The 17,240-nt window shown below is 43.6% G+C and overlaps 1 protein-coding gene across 3 annotated transcripts; it reads right to left on the bottom strand.

Moving 5' to 3' along the window:
* Positions 1–1,967: 1,967 nt before the first annotated feature.
* Positions 1,968–11,306, bottom strand: DYRK3 (dual specificity tyrosine phosphorylation regulated kinase 3). 3 transcript variants are annotated; one of them, XM_032467059.1, is made up of 3 exons: positions 11,050–11,306; positions 9,047–9,158; positions 1,968–3,785 (listed from the first exon to the last, which is right to left on the bottom strand). In XM_032467059.1, the coding sequence occupies exons 1-3, from the start codon at positions 11,124–11,126 to the stop codon at positions 2,211–2,213; spliced, it is 1,764 nt and encodes a 587-aa protein (XP_032322950.1). In that variant the 5' UTR covers positions 11,127–11,306; the 3' UTR covers positions 1,968–2,210. The 3 variants fall into 3 exon arrangements, with proteins under 3 accessions (XP_032322950.1, XP_032322951.1, XP_014412723.1); XM_032467060.1 differs by lacking the exon at positions 11,050–11,306 and adding an exon at positions 10,628–11,031; XM_014557237.2 differs by lacking the exon at positions 11,050–11,306 and having other exon boundaries at positions 9,043–9,156.
* Positions 11,307–17,240: the final 5,934 nt, after the last annotated feature.

The following is a 17,240-nucleotide window of genomic DNA, read 5'->3' as shown; positions in this document are numbered from 1 at the left end:
TCTAGAATTTTTACACAGTCATGGGGTAGTCTATACCCTGTCATCCGGCCCAGGTTCAGTTACCTCACAATCCATTCAATACACAGAAATAGACCACATGCTGGGGGCGTGGGTAGAGCTCAGTGGCAGACTGAGTGCTTAGCATGCGCTAGGTCCTGGGTTCAATCCCCAGTCCCTCTGTTAAGGAAAAAAAAGAAAAAAGAAACAGACCACGTGGCAACCTCAGCCACAGGCTCCCCCCTTACCCAAGTCACACACAGTGCTGGCTGACCGAAGAGATATCTCACTGACAACACAAACACCGAAATCTAGTGCGTGGCAGATGCCTTTGGAGTCACGGTCCTTTTAACAGCTTGCTTAAGAGAACAGGTCTCCCACACTGATAACAACTGGAAAAACAAGCTCACCATATGCTCTGTTAGATACTGCAGAAGTCTTACACAGCTTCTCTGTAGGTCAGCAGTCAACAGGAGTTAGAGGGGCCATAAGGAGCTATATCTTCCACTGCCTTCTGTAAACCAAGGGTAGGGAAAATAATTTAAGATTTGAAAGAGTCAGCCCAGTTGCTCAATCACCAGAAGTACCAGGACATCTCCTTTTTAAAGAGGCGGAGAGCTCAGTCTAAACCCTTCCCTGTCCCCTGGTCCTTGTGCCTAGGAGGCTGGGGCCACGCTCTGAACGTCTGTTCTTATTTTTCACAGCCTATGGTGCAGCCATTAGGAATCCTTTTGGATAAAACAAAAGTTCCTTAAGTCATATGTCCACGGTATTTTTCTTCTTTATGAGACTATTGCCCAACAAAAACAGCCTCCTTCCAATCTTACAGAATCTGCAGAGACTAAATTCTACCATAATAATGGAACTGGGTCATCCTGAAAAGAGTGTTGTAGAAAGCCCTGGTCTACTCTACAGAGCATCCTGCGAGGACAGGGTTCAGGTGTACTCCTGTTTTGGAGGAGGGTGGATGCAGAGGCAGGGCGGTGGTGGTGGCAGGTGGAGGGGAGCACAAAACAGCAACAGTGAGTTACTATCCCTTCTCCACCCTTCTGAGTAAGACCTTTGGCTAGCAATTAGTTTTATTACCAGCCTTCACTCTTAAATCTTAACAGAGAAAAAAAAAAAGATGTCAAAGTGAAGAAAAATGAAATGGACTACCATCAGTTCCTGGATTTTCTTCTGAAAATAACTGAAGCTCCCTCCAAATCTAGGGAACAGTCTTTGGTTTTAACTGCAAGTGAGAAAAATTGTGGCACATTTAGGTGGCAGGAAGTTGGGAAGAGGCGCTAAAGCAGTGAAGCTGTAGTTAGGCTTACGTGATAGCGATCGCTTTTATGAGGAAGAGTCCACAGAGATGTGGTATGTAGGCTGGTGTCCGACATTCCAAGAATCCAGGGACCTGCAGTTTGCAGGATGATCCTACCTGCAGCATTCTGGGTCATTGAGGGCTAGGAAGGTATTTTATCTTCCTTGGAGGTGGGAGGAGGGGTACATATGACTTGACTTTAGAACCCGTACTTTGGGAAGTGGTAAGATGTCTGAGTGCCCAGGAAACAAATCAGCAGCCAAATAATCATAAAATAATAACATAAAACAAAAACACCATGCATCACAGAATTGAAGGGAAATGAGTCATTGAGAAGTAGTGACGTGACTTCTCCAGGTGACCAGCAGCTACCTGGAGCTCCCCCCACCCCATATTCTGCTGTGAGCCCTTTCACCCAGAATAAGCCCACAGAATGGGCTGCTGGGGCGAGATCTAGCTTTGGCTCTCGCCTATTAGTACGGCCATTAGTACTCGCCTATTAGTACGGCCCAAATGAACCCTCTGGAACACATGCTGAGGGAGACTAGAAGTGAGTGCTCAGGATATACTTTCTCGTATACCTTCTACCTCGAAAGAAAGGGATTTAAACCAATAGAATAATTCATAGGTTGATGTACATCTGACAATAACAACAAAAGATGCATTGACCTACAAAAAGTCTTTTAATATGTATTCCAGGATGGCCAATACAAGCTGGTTAGGTAATTAGCCCTTGAAAAGTTCTCTTACTTATAGTCATATAAAAATGTTTTGCCTTGTTAAAAAAAGAAATCTAGTCTAACAAAAACATATCCACCAATGAGCTTATATATATTTTTTCCCATTTTCAGGTTTGCAAGATAATTAAAAATACATACATATGCATCTCTGAGCACATCACTGTCCACTAGCTAATCAGTTTTGGCAATACACTACACAGAGGTATACCACCATTGGTTTCTGACATTAAGTTAGCTTTAAGCTTATTGGCTATTCCTACAACTGGAGGCAGCTTGGAACCCAGTCCCTGGAAAGCGTTTGCAGGATTTACTACCCGTTTGCCTGGCACCTTTTCAATGGCAAGAGGTCTGGGCGCTGACTTGTTAATCCATGGGTGTCTCAGTGCTTGAGCTGGGGTCAGACGGGCAGAGGGGTCCCAGTGAAGACACCTTTTCAGAAACTCTATAAATAAGTAGTCATCACACCCTTTCAGGGCTGTCACCCAGTCTTTGCTGCCTGGGGGACCCCGCTTTTTACCCCTCCGTGAACGACCCCCCACCAGCATAACCTTCCCATCTGCCTGAGTAGTCACGGAACAGTAGCGAGGTAGGCCCTTGGAGTTAATAAAGTACTTGGCACGTTTGGATTGCTCCAGAAGTTTCGGTGGTGGCATCCCCAGAAGCTCCATCATACAGGCCAGCTGGTCTCCTTCATCCTCTCCAGGGAAGAGAGGCTGTCCTGTTAAGAGTTCTGCAAGGATGCAGCCAAAACTCCATATGTCAATGGGCGTGCTGTAGCGGTTTCCTAAGATGATCTCGGGAGCTCTGTAGAACCGAGACTGAATGTACGTGTAAAGCTTCTGGTACTCGAAACAGCTGGACCCGAAGTCAATGACTTTGGTCGCGCTACGCCCGTGGTGTTTCAGGAGAATGTTTTCTGGCTTCAAGTCACAGTGAATGATCTTATTTTTGTGGAGAGCATCCAAGGATTGCAAGATGGATTGAGCAAACTTGCGTACTAACTGGATGCTAAAACCCTGAAACTTGTTTTTTTTAATGAGCTCATACAGGTCTATGCTCAGCAATTCAAAGGCCATGCAAACGTGGTTCCGGAATGTGAAACTTTCCAGCATGTGAATGACGTTCATGCTACCGGTTTTATCCTGCTTTTTAAGATGCTCCAAAATCCGGATCTCCTCGGCCGCCTGGCGATGGAAGCGCTTCTCGTTGCGTACCATCTTCAGGGCCACATACTGCCGAAGTTTGTGATCGTACACTCGGGCTACCTGCCCAAAACTGCCCTTTCCAATAATTTTCAGCACCTCATATCGATAGGCTAGATGGTCTCGAGGCACATGAATATAGGCCCCTTCAGCATCATCATATCCCCCATTATTGGGACCACCAAAAACTCCGTGTCTTTTTTTGGCGTTTGGACCCACAAAGTAAATTTCTGGATAATTGACGATCTCCAGCTTCTCATAAGCAGTGAGTTGGTGTTTATACTGCTTCAGTGCTTGTTCTGGAGTGAGAGGCACCACTTTGGATGCTTTGGATGAACTGCTGGATTTTACGGTATTTAAGCTGTCTGAACTTTTACCCTGAGGAACGGCAGGAGAGCGTTTCTCCGAGTCGTGGATGCCATCGGACTGAATGGTATCAGACTTTCTGTTGCCAAATTCTTGAAACAGCTCTTCTACCTTCATTTCACCTCCATTCAGAAGGCGCTGGGTATGATCTCTCGTTAAATGCTCGGTGGTGATCTACGGAAAGGAATAATGAATCTAGGTTAAAGTCACTAAAAAAGGGGTAAGGATTATCCTCCCCCTGACAGGACAAAACACAACAAAACATGTCCAGCTGTGGAGGTAAAAGACCCAAAAGTGAGACAATGGAAGTAGGAGCCTCTAGAAACCTGTGTATGTTACTCCTGAGACTCCCTGTCTTACGGCCACCCCCACAGCCCCCACCATAGATGCTTTATTCAAAACAAGATGGTCTTCTGACCATCCCCTAGACATGCTAGGCTCCTTCTCACAGGTATGTCTTCCTACTGACTCTTTTTCACCCCATCCATGCAAATCCCACACTCTTTCAAAGCTCTACTCTAGTGCCCCCTCTCCCGCTTAGAGCGACTCCAAGCCCACGCGAATTACAGCTCATCGCTGCTTTCTGAGTCTACCACGTAACCTGGCACTTGGTTAAATCTGTACTGTCCCATATTGTTTGCTCATTGTTTCAAGTATCTTCCCAAAGCTTAAGGGCATATATAGCAGGAAGGAAATAATGTATATTAAAGTGTCCTGTATATGATAAGGTGCTGGTAAGGGACACAGGCGAGATCTGAACCCAGGTTCTGACTGTCAGTCCAGGGCCTTTCCTTCAACATAACTTGGCCTGGACCACTCTGCAGCAGGGCTGAATGCTGACTACGGCCTGGAAGCAACCAAGGGCTTTGTCATCTGCTCCCAGGTCGCCAAACAAATGATTGCATCTTTCTAGCTCACTTCACTGAATCACAAAAGTTCCAATCTAATCTGTTTTTGAGATCAGCTAGGCCAATTCTTTACATAGGGCCCTGGGGTACTTCTTGTAAAAGTCTTCTAAACACAGAGTCTCTCTCTCTCTCTCCTCATACACACACACACTACTCCCCCTCAGCAAGAGCCTACGTGATAAAGGCATCCTGCTCTTTTTACTTGACTTCACATAACCCCTTCCTGCAAGGCACCGTGACTCACAGAAGACACTACTTATTCCTCTAAGTGAAGTAAGATTGTCTGAAATTACATGGAGGAAAAGAAAAGCGAAAAAGCCAAACACTTAAAAACAAAAACAACAATTAAAAAAAACTAAGAAAAATACAAGAAGGTGCTGGAAGGAAATAAGAAGAAAAATAATAAAGCTAAATCTGTTGTTAAAAAAAAAAAATTCCAGGATACTTCAAAGAAAATGATTTTTCTTAATGGGGCCCAAAGAACTGTACACTTGATCTGTTTCTGAGCCTCCGGGATCAGACGTAGGTAATTCTAGAACAGCTCTGCGCTATAGTTATAATTTCAATCTCTAAAAATATAATACAAATTATAAGGCAATGATCCAAAGTAGCCAAACATCTAAAAAATAGAATTTTAATATAATTTAAAGAAACAACACCTGATCTATCACCTAAATAAATGAAAATATAAACAAAAAGGATAAAAAAAATGTAAGCGTTGGCATACTTTACACAGCCCCTAATTTAGTTACAAAAGCAGGACATTAGTTCTTGCTGCTCCTTTTAGGCCATTTAATCAATTTAAACTACAGGGACAAAAATGAGGTACCGCACTATCTTATACGTATGCAAAGCAGCCAGGACAACTCTAGCCATGCTTTGGCGACTGGTTTTTAAGCAGAGGCAAGATACTGAGCAGGAAAAATCTCTGATACCAAAAATAAAGAGCTATCACTAGTTAAGAAAATAAAATAGGCCTGCAGACAGAACCTAAATGCCATGCTGAAATGTAAATACATGGCAACATTTTTCTTATTTATCAGTAGTTAAGTCAAATGACTACTCCTGTTTTTAAGGATGAAAGAAGGTCCCATCCATCCATCTAACATTCACACAAATGCTCACTGTTCTCTATTATAAAAGTGCTAAAACATCAGTGATCTCAAGGCACTATAATCTTTCAGGAGATTCGTTTGGCTGAACCAGGGAATTACAATTATCTGGTTTCAGGTAGATTTACATAATAAAAGTGAACATTTGCATGCTTCATCAGTTTTCCTTTAAGTTGTTACTGCCTAGCATAAAGGCATCTAAATATTTACTGCTAAAGTCTTGGGGACACATTCTGAAGAAATGTGAAGTCAGAAGGCCTGGGTTGGGTCCTGGCTACACTGCTCAAAAGCCATGGGTCCCAGAGCAGGCTGAACCTTTAGCCCAGTTTCCTAGCCTTGGTTTCTTTCTTTTTTTTTTTTTTTTAATTACTTTATTTTATTTTACTTTTTTGGGGGAAAGGGTAATTAGGTTTATTTAGAGGGAGGCACCAGGGATTGAACCCAGGACCTTGTGCGTGCTGAGTAAGTACTCTACCACTGAGCTGTACCCTCCCCCCAGCCTTGGTTTCTTTATCTGTCAAATGTGGATAATGATATCTATTTGCACGATGTTGTGTGCATCAAATTATAATAAGTAATATCCGAGAAAGACCCTCACAAACTATAAAACATGTTAAAAACACTGGCAACAATGGCAAAATTCTCAATATATTAAGGCTTAAGCTATACACTCCTTCCTTTCCCTTTCACTTTTTTCTTCTCTGCGGTGCCAGACTCTCCCTCCACCAGACATCTGGCATTAAGTATGTCTTCTGCTCCATGAAGGCCCCCGCAATCAGCCTTCCCTTAGACTCATGGCAACACCTCACCCGCTTCTTCCCCCACATAAAACCTGCTTTCAACTTGCTATACAATTTAATGTGTTACCTCTCGAGCTTTAACAGAAAGACCAATGCCCTAACCCAAGGGAATGAGCCTAGGAGCTGCAGTCATCAGTGACAGGGGGCAGAAAGGGTGCATGTGGTGCAGGGCCCACCCCCGGGTGTTTCACCTACTCTGCCTCCGTGCGAGGCTGCGTGGGCTCTGCAGGTCTTCGTTTCTGTTTGTGATAAAGAGAGGGTCTCAGGTACAGAACGTTCATAAGAACAGATACATAACAGAAGTTTAATTTCCATAGAAATATTACAATAAGATTAAGGATGTCATTTGGATTTCCTGACTCGTGGCTTTTCCTTAAAGTGAGCCTAAACGTCTCTCTGCAAATTAGGTCTTATTTTGCCCTCCGAACCTACACAGGAGTGTCCAGATTTCATGTCAAAGCCCTTCAGATGCTAAAGGGGGCTGTCCCGCCCCCAGCGTCTTTCTCCAGGCTCTGTCCCCCTCCACCTCACATGGCTTGTGTCAGAGGCCTCACCAGATCCTGTTCCCGTTCTCAACACAGGCTGCCTTTTATGTCTCCCTGCAAGTGGGGCCCTGAGAACAGTAGAGGACAGTTCAGTCTAGTCCACTACAGATTGTCAAGGTTTGAATCTCCAGTGAGTCTGAAGAATCCCAGGAAGGAATCTTTCCACACGGGCAGGGTTCGCCCCTCAGCTTTCTTTCCTTTCCTATAAATAACACAAACCCTGGCCTGAATCAATTATGTATCAAGTCTGCTGTGCTATAAATAAAATCTTCCTTCCATTGTTCTAGGAGAATCTACAATTTTCACACATGTTAAAAGATCATAGATAAAACACTGTATGCTTGTAGCCTATGGTTATAATCACAATAAATGAGCAATGTCTACCATCGACTTTACCGAATATTTTAACGATATAATTACAACCAGAAAGACAGATAATGCCAGATTAACCATGTTTTATTTAAGGATGCTTCACACACATTTAATTTGGAGAGCTCTTGACGTGTCAAATAGAATCTTCAACTGTTAATCAAGTCTTGAAAGATCTTGTTGAGAAATTCAGAAAAGGAATATCCTTCTCATCCAGATTTAAACCACCACCCTGTTCCTCGCTCTCAACCCTAAGTCTCTGCAACACAAAGCTAACCCAACAAAAGCCTACGAGCAGATGATTTATAGTTTACAACGGGAATGGAAGGGCATCTTGGATAAACAATGAAGCAAAAGGACTCTGTGAAATGAGCAACAGGGTCTCGGGATGGAGTCCTGGCATAATGAACTGCAAGTGTCACCAAGAGGTCAGAAGCATTTTTTTCAGCAAAGTTTGCAAACACACCAATGGGTTGGAATCTAAAATCTTGTGTTTCCCCAATTGTGTTACTCTGAATATCATTCAGTAAAAAAATGCATTTTGATCCTGAAATATACAATTTAATTGCCCTACCCCAGAGTGATTAGCACTGGCCAACTTTGAATTAAAGTTAAGATGTACTTTAAGTCACATGATAACCAACTGCAAAAGTTTGCTATAGAGACGTGCTAATTGTTAGCAAGTAACCAAGAAATCTGATAGTCAACACAAGGAGTACACACGTGGTTCTGGAGCTCTTAGAGGTTTTTACATATTAAAGAAATAAGCTTGCAGAGATCGGAAAGGAAACTTACTGCATTTTGGAAAAGAGGTTAAAAATAGGGTGACCAGCCTTCTGAATATATTTAGCCCATGTTAGCCTTCAAAGTAGTGAAAAGACTGACTTCAATGGCAAAAGCTGACAAAAAGTTGGGAAGTGCTATGAAAAATGCAAGCAATTTTTTTATATAGAAATAATTCTAGGTCTTAAAGAGAAACATGAAGGAGAAATATTGACAAATGAATCTACTCAATTATTCCATTTGTTCATTAGATGATACATGCAGCAAATTTTCAAGTCACAGGAGAGCTCCTCCCTGCCACGGCACGCATCCAAACCCTGCTCTCCCTACCACTCCGTGCCTGCCAGGGGAATGGGAATTACATTTTTTATTATTTTAAGTAAAATGGTGTCAAAAGCTAAATGTCTGCAAGCTCTGAAATGATTAAATGCATCAAAAACCACACTGTACTGTACAAGTTTGATTTACGATCTATAAAATGGTTTTCTTAAGAGAACTTAAGAAACGAGAACTACATTTCTACCCTGCAGAGGAAAAAAAAAATCTGCAGATCTGTAAGTCCAGGGGTATTTTCCGTTCCTTGTTTTTGTTAAAATGAGCCACCGTAATACACTGTATATTATCATTCTATAAACAGATACACATCATCTAGATAAAAGAAGCATATTATTTCCTCCCTAATGTCATATATATGCATATAACTCAGTGACTAGAAGGAATGGGTGAGCTCCAAATCAAAGTCATTCTGAAAATCTAAACTTGGACTACAGAAATTGTTATTTCAAAGTCAAGAGAAACCAAAAGGAAACAAGAAGAGTCTGGGCTGTCAGTGAGCCGTAATTGTACCCTGAGCTTTAAAAGCAGCACTTCCTCATTTTCAGGACCATCAGAGCACAAAGAATGACTTCATTTACTTACATTTAGTCTTCTGGGCAGAGGTGGTTCAGAAGGATTGCAGAGCACATTTGAACAGGGTGGGCATTTGGTTTCATCTATCATCATGAAGGTATCATAGACACCATCCCCCAATCTAGTTGAAAGGATTACAGATAAAATCTGTCAGTAACTGAAGTATATAAATTTGTATTTACAAAACACCCTGTGTCTTAACTGCTTCATATCTGCTACAAAGAATAATTAATACAAACAAATATCTACACCACATTTTGGCACTGAATACAAACCACTGGGATACTTGGCAGAGGAAGAGAGAAAATTCAACTTTTTTTTCTTTGTTTTAAAAGAAAGGACAGCCATTTCTAGGTTTGTATTTTGAAATAGTTAAAATAGGTCTTACTTTCTGAATGTTGTTAACAATAGGGATTATCAAAAAGATCTCATTTAACTTACTACTTGAAAACGAAGGCTAGTTTGAATTTGAACCCTAAAAGCTACCTGGAACAAACAAACAAGACTGAGAACTGTACTTTTAAAGTCGGGGACTGGGATTCTAATCTCAGCTCTACCACTGGCTACACCACTTTCCCCTCTGAGCCGTTTTCCACATGTTATAAAGAGAAAAATACTTCCAGTCTACACACTGCTGGGTCCTACAAGCAAGAAAGAAAAGGCCTTCTTAGGGCTGCTTTTTAAAATTTACTTAACTACTTAACATTTATCTAGCTTGTAGAAAAACACAGTGAATTCTATAGTAAATACAAGGGATTCTCTAAATTACAAAACATACTATATATCACGTCTTTACCCACTTAATTCTCTAGTGGTGGATGGTGGAGGCTAAATGCTAAATGATTAAAGATCATTTCTCTGTTCTTTAACACTGTGCCTCCACCACTGAAAAGGAACACAAAAGACAGAGAGGATTCATTTAATCCACAAGATGGCCCTGAATAATGTGGTTCATTTGCCACCAAGAACATGGATTTCCCAGTAACACATTCAGCATTTCATTGTATCATTTTTACATGATATACAGTGAATACAATAATGACCCAGTTGCAAGGGAAGAATTTTTTTTTTAAATCTTTAAAACTGTGCTGGAATATTTCAGTTGCCTTTAAAAACTGTTTGGTAAAATTAGCTTTAGAGTTTTCTTAATCTATGTGTTACAGAAACACAAAGAGTAAATTAAAAGAAAACCCCAAAACCCAAAACCAAACAAACAAAAAGCCCACTACAAATATTTCTAGAATGTTCTTTCTTTAAACAAACATGTTCACATTATGATAGAATTATTTATGTCTTTAACGGGAACTGCTTTACTGACAAGAGCCGAAAATTCTGAATGCAACTGATTCTTTGCCTACAGCACAAATAAAACAAAATGGGACAGGCGTCCACACTTACAGAGAGAAAGACAGATTGAAGACCTACAAGATTTCCCATAAATAGCCAAAGGAAAACACCCAGAGGAAGCCTCCATGCAAATGAAGTGGGGAGGAGGCTCCCTTCTCTCCTTTAAGGTGTAAAATACAATGCAAGGTGGAGAATCTCTTAAAATAGAATCCACAGAAAGCCCTAGTCAGCAGAGCCCCTCACCTGCACATCGAAGCCAGACCATAGCCCTCACAGCAAAACCCCAAGAGGTCAGCCTTTGGTTATCTGCTCTGAGCAACAGGGCTTCTTCGAAAGGTATTGCTCCCTGTCTCTCCCAGTCTGCTAAAAAGCCACACAAAAAGTCGCAGCTTCTCGTAGTTCCTTCCGAAATAATCCCGAGGGTGGGAATTCTTTTCCAAACTCCACTCTAGCCCCCTCCCCCGCTGGGCTTGGGGGAGGGGAGCTGATGGAGAGGAAGAGGGTGGGCCGGTCCCCGAGAGGGGGTCAGACCCCTTTTCTTGTCCCTTCTGCTGGGGGCTCGCTCAGCCTCCAGCCCAGTCCTGACTCCTCGCCCCACTGTCCTCGCCTGCCAGCGCCAGCCGCTCACTCCAGCGCCCCAGCCCGTTTCCCCACAGCGCCGTTACCTCCGCTGCTGGGGCGGGAGTCCGGCTGCCGGCGGCCCCGCATCCTTCCGCCCGGGCCCGCGAGCCGTGCCTCCCATCCGTTAGCTCGGGACCCTCGTGGGGGAGGGGCGGCGGTTGGAGGGTCCAGCAGGCAGCGAGCGTCCACCTGCGCTGGACCGGCTTCCTACCAGGCCGTGACGCTTCCCGGGGAACTCGTGTCCACACACTGCAGCTCCGCGCGCCTTCGCTCGGGACTGGCCCCGGCCGGGAGCAGCAGGGGCGGGAGGGGGAGCGGTGTGGTCGCCTAGCAACCGCGGCACGCCCCGGGAAACGCCCCTGCGCCTATACGCGGTGACGCACGGGGCGGGGCAGAAGCCTCTAACCCCCCCCCCCACCCCCCGGCCAAACCGCGCGGCTCGCGAGGCGGCAGCTCGCGCAGACTCCGGGACGTCTGAGGCGGGGATGCGGGAGTAAGGAAGCCCGGATCGCCGCCCAGGCGGCAGAGGTTCTCTGGCTGCAGACTGGGCTGAGGGCTGGGGAGGGAGAAGGGGACCGGCGGAGGGTCTGTGAAATAGCAGCTCCCGGTTTCTGTCTCAGAAGTGCGGCCCGCCCCTCAGGGTCTACTGTCCCTTAGCACGTTGTAGCCTGGAGTTCTAAAACCTCCCTGGAATATGAACTAAAAAAGAATGAAAAAATAGGTAATTTCTCAGACATTCCCACTGAAGGGCGATCCCTGGAGGGTAATGCGTTAACGTGGGCAAGCAATAATAAAGAGACCCATTTTGTGACACTATACCAGCACTACGAACATTTTTATTTATCCTCAGTTTCCATACCGGATGGCATCCCTCTTTCACAGATTTAACTAGGATACAGAATTTAAGCTGAGGTTTGTCTGACTCCCCTGCAAAGCGACGGGATGCCACGGATGGTAGGACAGCCATTTTACGGATGAGGAAACTGAGGCCAGAGGAGCCGTGTTTCCTTGGGAGCATCTATTTGGTTGGTGAAGCCTGAACTAGATGTCTCCAAATTCCCAGCCTTCCTCCTGCTGCAGACTCTTCCTGTCTTTTTCCTTGGAATGGGTGGAGTTCCCCTCCCCTTCCTTTTCTGAAATTTTAAGACACCTGGGCAACACCAATGTTAAGCGGATTTCTGTAGTTGGAACGAAACTGAGAGGCAAGGAGGTTAAAGTAGAAGAGCACAAGTGTTGTTTTCTTGAGCGTGCTATCCAATCGGATTCTCTAAACCTACAAAGGACGAGGCAGGCCGTCTGACTCTGGGAGAGAACTCAATGTTCTCAAAATGCCAAACTCGGGCGCCACCTGGTGGGGCTTGGGGACTAATTGTCCCAAACCTTCAGGGCATAGTCCGTAAATCTGAAAATTTCCACCCAAGTCTCATTTCCGTGTGATTAAAAGTCACAGTCCTTGTTCTCATGCCAAGTAAAATTACCTTTAAAGTCCACAGGCCCTTCACTTTATACATTAAGAATCTGTGAGCTTGGAGAACTTTATTCTTTGTGATCAATGTTTCTTTAACCTAAGACACAAATAAAAATTAAAAAGGTTTTCTTCCATGATGATTAAAATTTTTTTCTAATCTTATGAATATGCTTTGTTTTGAACCTCCCCAGCTCCTCCCTCCGCCCTCCCCAACCAGAGCAATCCTGCTTCCAGATGGGTTTGTATTTGGACTTCTGCGGAAGCTTCTGTTTGAAGGAGGAGTTCCATGGCAACAAAAGTTTTGGGCTAGATTGAGGTCCCTTCCAGCTCTAAGATTGCAAAACTCTATTAAACAGTCATTGTTCTTAGTACTTATGTGGACACCTCAGACCACTTTACTGCCCTAAACGTCCGAAATGGACTTGCTGTCACAAGTTTGGTTACCTCATTCTGAGTCACTGCTCTCTCCACGTCTGTCTTAAGGCATATCTAAGTAAGCCGACTTGAAGCATTCTTGCTCCCCTTCCTGTCCCTGAGGTGGGAAACAGAGGCCACCTTTATCTTCAGCCTACTGATTCCAAGGTCAAGGGAGGGAGGATTCCTTGAGGACGCTGGAGCTTCTTAAATCTCTGACCTTAGTGGCCCAAGTACTTTCCAATATTTCTTCAAAGAGCCTCTTTCACAACAGTGTGGTTGGGTTAAAGCCCAACGAGGGACCAGCAAGAGCCTCTGCGCCTCCCCCCCCCCCCCCCCCGAGCTGCTGCCCTGTGACCTCCAGGTCCTTAGCAGATTCCATCCCATTTATACCCTTTCTTCCCTTCCTGTTACTCCCAAAATTATATTCGCTTCTTGTGGGTGTTGAGCCAAAAGACACAACCAAATCAAAGATAGGGAGAAAGAATGATTTATTACTTGCTGCAAGTAAGGAGAATACTGGGGATCTTTCCCAAAGCAGTGACTCCTTGAGCAGCAAAACTGGGGAATTTTTAAGCTAAGGGTCCATGCATATAAATGAAGGGGCCAGACAGAGTGCGATGTTCAGTTGATTGAAGTCAGAAAAGGTCTACATCATCATCCCTTAGGTTCCAGTTGATCTGGTGGTTGAGCACGTCAGGCTAATATTTATCACTGAAACAGAACTGGGAATCTTTACAACTGATGTATCATCTTTGCTACTGTTACATCTCTTGATGGATAGGATTCTGCATTCTTTTGTTCCCTTAAGATCGTTAATTACTGAGACCTGCTCAAGGGCAAGCACTGTGGCCAGGCTTAGATCACAAAATGGCTTAGGCCAAAAATGGCTTAGGCCAAAAATGGCTTCTCTTCTGTCAAGAAAGCCATGCCTAGTTCTCTTTTTCCGGGGACCCCCCTACCCTATCTGCTTACACTTTCAAGCCCCACTTAAGAGGAGTTCAAAATCTCCATTGTCTCTCTCAATGCAGCTAAAGCCAGATAAGATAACTTCCTGCTCTTTGAAGCCAGTTCTAATACATTTGCAAAATAAGGAACCTGTAACAAATGAACAAAAAAAAAATTGGAACTACTCCAAGGTCTTCAAAAATCATTGGAACATTCAGAATGTGATTACAGCAGTTGCAAATGCATAGATTAAGAAAATATTTCTGTGGCCACATGCACCTGGAATTTTGTGATGTAACAGCTGTTGGTGGGTTCAGTTACGTTTAAATTTGTTTCAATTGCTATGAATTATTCTTTGCAGCATGATGTACCATGATGCACAGTATGACATATTAATCACAAAATTGGAAGCATTAAAAAAAAATCATTTGGAGAGAACCTGTGAAACTCATCATTTTCCCCAAGCTATGTTGACCCCAAATTCACTTGAGTTCCAGAAACATGCATGGCGGTTTTTCAGAAAAAGAAATCTAGCTCACTGAGACACTAAAACCACATCATATTTTTCTAGAGCTTCAGAAAGCTGCCTCTCTCCTGAACCTCATCACTTCCTGGTCTTCCACCCTCCCTCTCTCCTGCAATCTTTGAAAGATGCTCCTATTAATGTTTCTGAATCTTGAAAACAGCAACAAAACAAAGTCCCTATGCTTCTTCCAATACTGTAGACACTTGGTTCTGTATCTCCTAAACCCTGAAACTTGTCCTTATTAATCTCTAACCCCAGAAATATTTTTCTTTTCTCAAAATTTCTGCCACCTCTTTTCATTTACTCCTCCTGAGTCAGCATGACCAATTCTACCTACAGCCCTGAAGCGCCATATGAAACTACATTTCCAAAGTCTTAAAACCTAACCAGAACTCTTTCTAATCATCATTACCGTTTATTCAGTCTATTATGGTCCAGGCACCATCTGAAGTGCTTTACGTATATTTTCTCATTTAAAACTTACAACAGTCTTGTGAGATAGATATTCTCCCCCATTTTAACCTCAAAGATTAACAACTTGTCCAAGTTTTAAGCTGGTATGTGGTGAAGCGGAATTCAGACCCTGGTCTGTTTGATTCTAAAGCCCAGTCCTCTGACTGCCTGCATTCCCAGAGCCTGTCAGGGTAACCCAGACTAGATCACTCAATCCTTTAAATTCTATTACAGTTTCCCTTGACCTAAGATTTCCAAATGTGGAGACAGAATAATAGTCCTCCAAAGCTGTCCACGTCCTATTCCCCAGAACCTGTGAATATGTCACCTTATATGGCAAAGACGGACTTTGCAATGTGATTAAGGATCTTAAATGGGGGGAGATTATCTGAGATTATCAAGACTGGCCAAATGTAATCACAAGTCCCTTTATAAAGTGGAAGAGGGAGGTAGGAGGTCAGAGAAAGAGGTGTAGCAATGGAAGCAGAAGTCAAAGACAGAGCGAGAGAGAAAGGAGCCATCTGACGCTTGTATTTGGTCTTAAGGATGGAGGAACGGGCCAAAAGGCAAGGAATGAAAGTGACCTCCAGAAGCTGGAAAAAGGCAAGGAAACAAATTCTCCCCTAGAGCTTCCAGAAAGAATACGGCTCTGCCAACAGCTTGATTTTAGGACTTCTGACCTCCAGAACTGCAAGGCATTGTCTGTTTTTTAAGCCACTAAATTTGTGGTAATTTGTTACATTAAAGCTTAAGAACCTTGGGTACTGTGGTAGATTAAACACGGCCACATATTTTTTGCAGCTGTTCCCATCGAGTGGCCGTGAATAGTATCCCAGATCGCGACTTTGGCGAGCCGTGTGACTTGCTCTGACCAACAGAATGCGACGTAAATGGTCTTGTGTGATTATGACTTGAGGCCTCAGGGGACCTTATGCTTTCTCTTAATGCTCTTAGATGCTGCCACCGTGTGGACGAGTCTGAGCTAGCTTGGTGGAGAATCCTCAGCCAACACTGACTGCCGGCAAGTGATAAAGGTCATCCCCCAGAGCTGAGTCACCAGATGACAGCAGCCACAAGAGGACCCCCAAAGTCAGCAGCCCCTCGAGAATTGTGAGCAAATAAGGTTACTGGTTGTTTTGTTTTGTTTCATTGTTATTGAAGTATAATCAGTTACAAATGTGTCAATTTCTGGTGTACAGCATAATGTTTCAGTCATACATATACATACATATATTCCTTTCCATATTCTTTTTCATCATAGGTTACTACAAGATATTGACTATAGTTCACTGTGCCTAAAGTTATTGTTGTTTTAAGCCCCTAAGTTTTGGGGTACTGCGATACAGAAATGATACGGGTACTTTTGAAAAACATCAATTCCTGCCTTTCCTCCATTTCAGCAGATCTAGTGATCAAGAATTTCTTGATAAGGAGCACCGTTGACATTTTTGTTGTGACAGTTGTTCATCAACGAGGTTTGGGACTCACTAGGGTAGACCTTGGGGACCAAATCCTACTGGGTCACCTGGACCTTGGAAGCCCCCTAAGCCTGTTCTATCCATGGTACCTGGGTCAGGAAACCTACTGTCTATCACCTAGTACACAGGTCAGGACTTTTTCTATGGCAAGTATCAAAAAACCCAACTGAAACTGCTTAAAGAAAAATGTATTATAAACATTTATTTTTACGATTTTTAAAAGCAGTAGGGCTAAGTTCAGGTATGGTGTGCTCCTGTCCTCTCCCCATCGCTTATCTCCACACTGGTTTTGTTCTCAGGCTTCTGTGCAAACTAGTCGCTGACCAGCAGTTCCAGGATCAACTTAGTGGAAAAGCTCTCTCAGTAGTCTCCACAGAGCCTCACTGTGTATCACTGGCTTTGGTTGGCTCTATCCTTGAACCAAATCTCTGGCCAGGAGGATTCAATGCTCTGATTGGCCAGGCCTGAGCCACCCAGAGCCAAGAGCAGTGTCATCTGAAGTACCCTGGACAGGGAGTTTGTTAGGGAGACAGTGATTCTCCAGAGAAAAATTACTACAGAGGACTCCAGAAAAGGGATAAATGGATATTTGGCAGCAAAACCTACTGATATTTACTACAGTCGGACATTGGAGATTAGCTGTACTGGTGTCACTTAAATCCTGAAAGTCCATTTGGGTCACCTCGCTACTGGAAACCTTCACCTTCCCAAATCTCAGATGCCTGGACACCAGGCTTGGAAAAACATCTCACTGTGTCACCTGAATAAGGAAGGCAGGCTGCCCTCTCCCTCAAAAATGCACCCACAACTCTGTAAAACAATTAATGAGGTACTTTCCATGTGTCATCATTTAACCCCAACTTCTAAGGGCCCTACCAATATGTGTCAATGTTCATAACCCTCTAATTTCATGTACCTCTTTGTATTATAATAAAAGCTGGACTAAGG

This window comes from Camelus ferus, chromosome 23, assembly GCF_009834535.1.
Source record: "Camelus ferus isolate YT-003-E chromosome 23, BCGSAC_Cfer_1.0, whole genome shotgun sequence".
Taxonomy (NCBI): domain Eukaryota; kingdom Metazoa; phylum Chordata; class Mammalia; order Artiodactyla; family Camelidae; genus Camelus; species Camelus ferus.
Note: the sequence above shows the minus strand (reverse complement) of the source record. Positions and strands in the feature narration are given on the sequence as shown.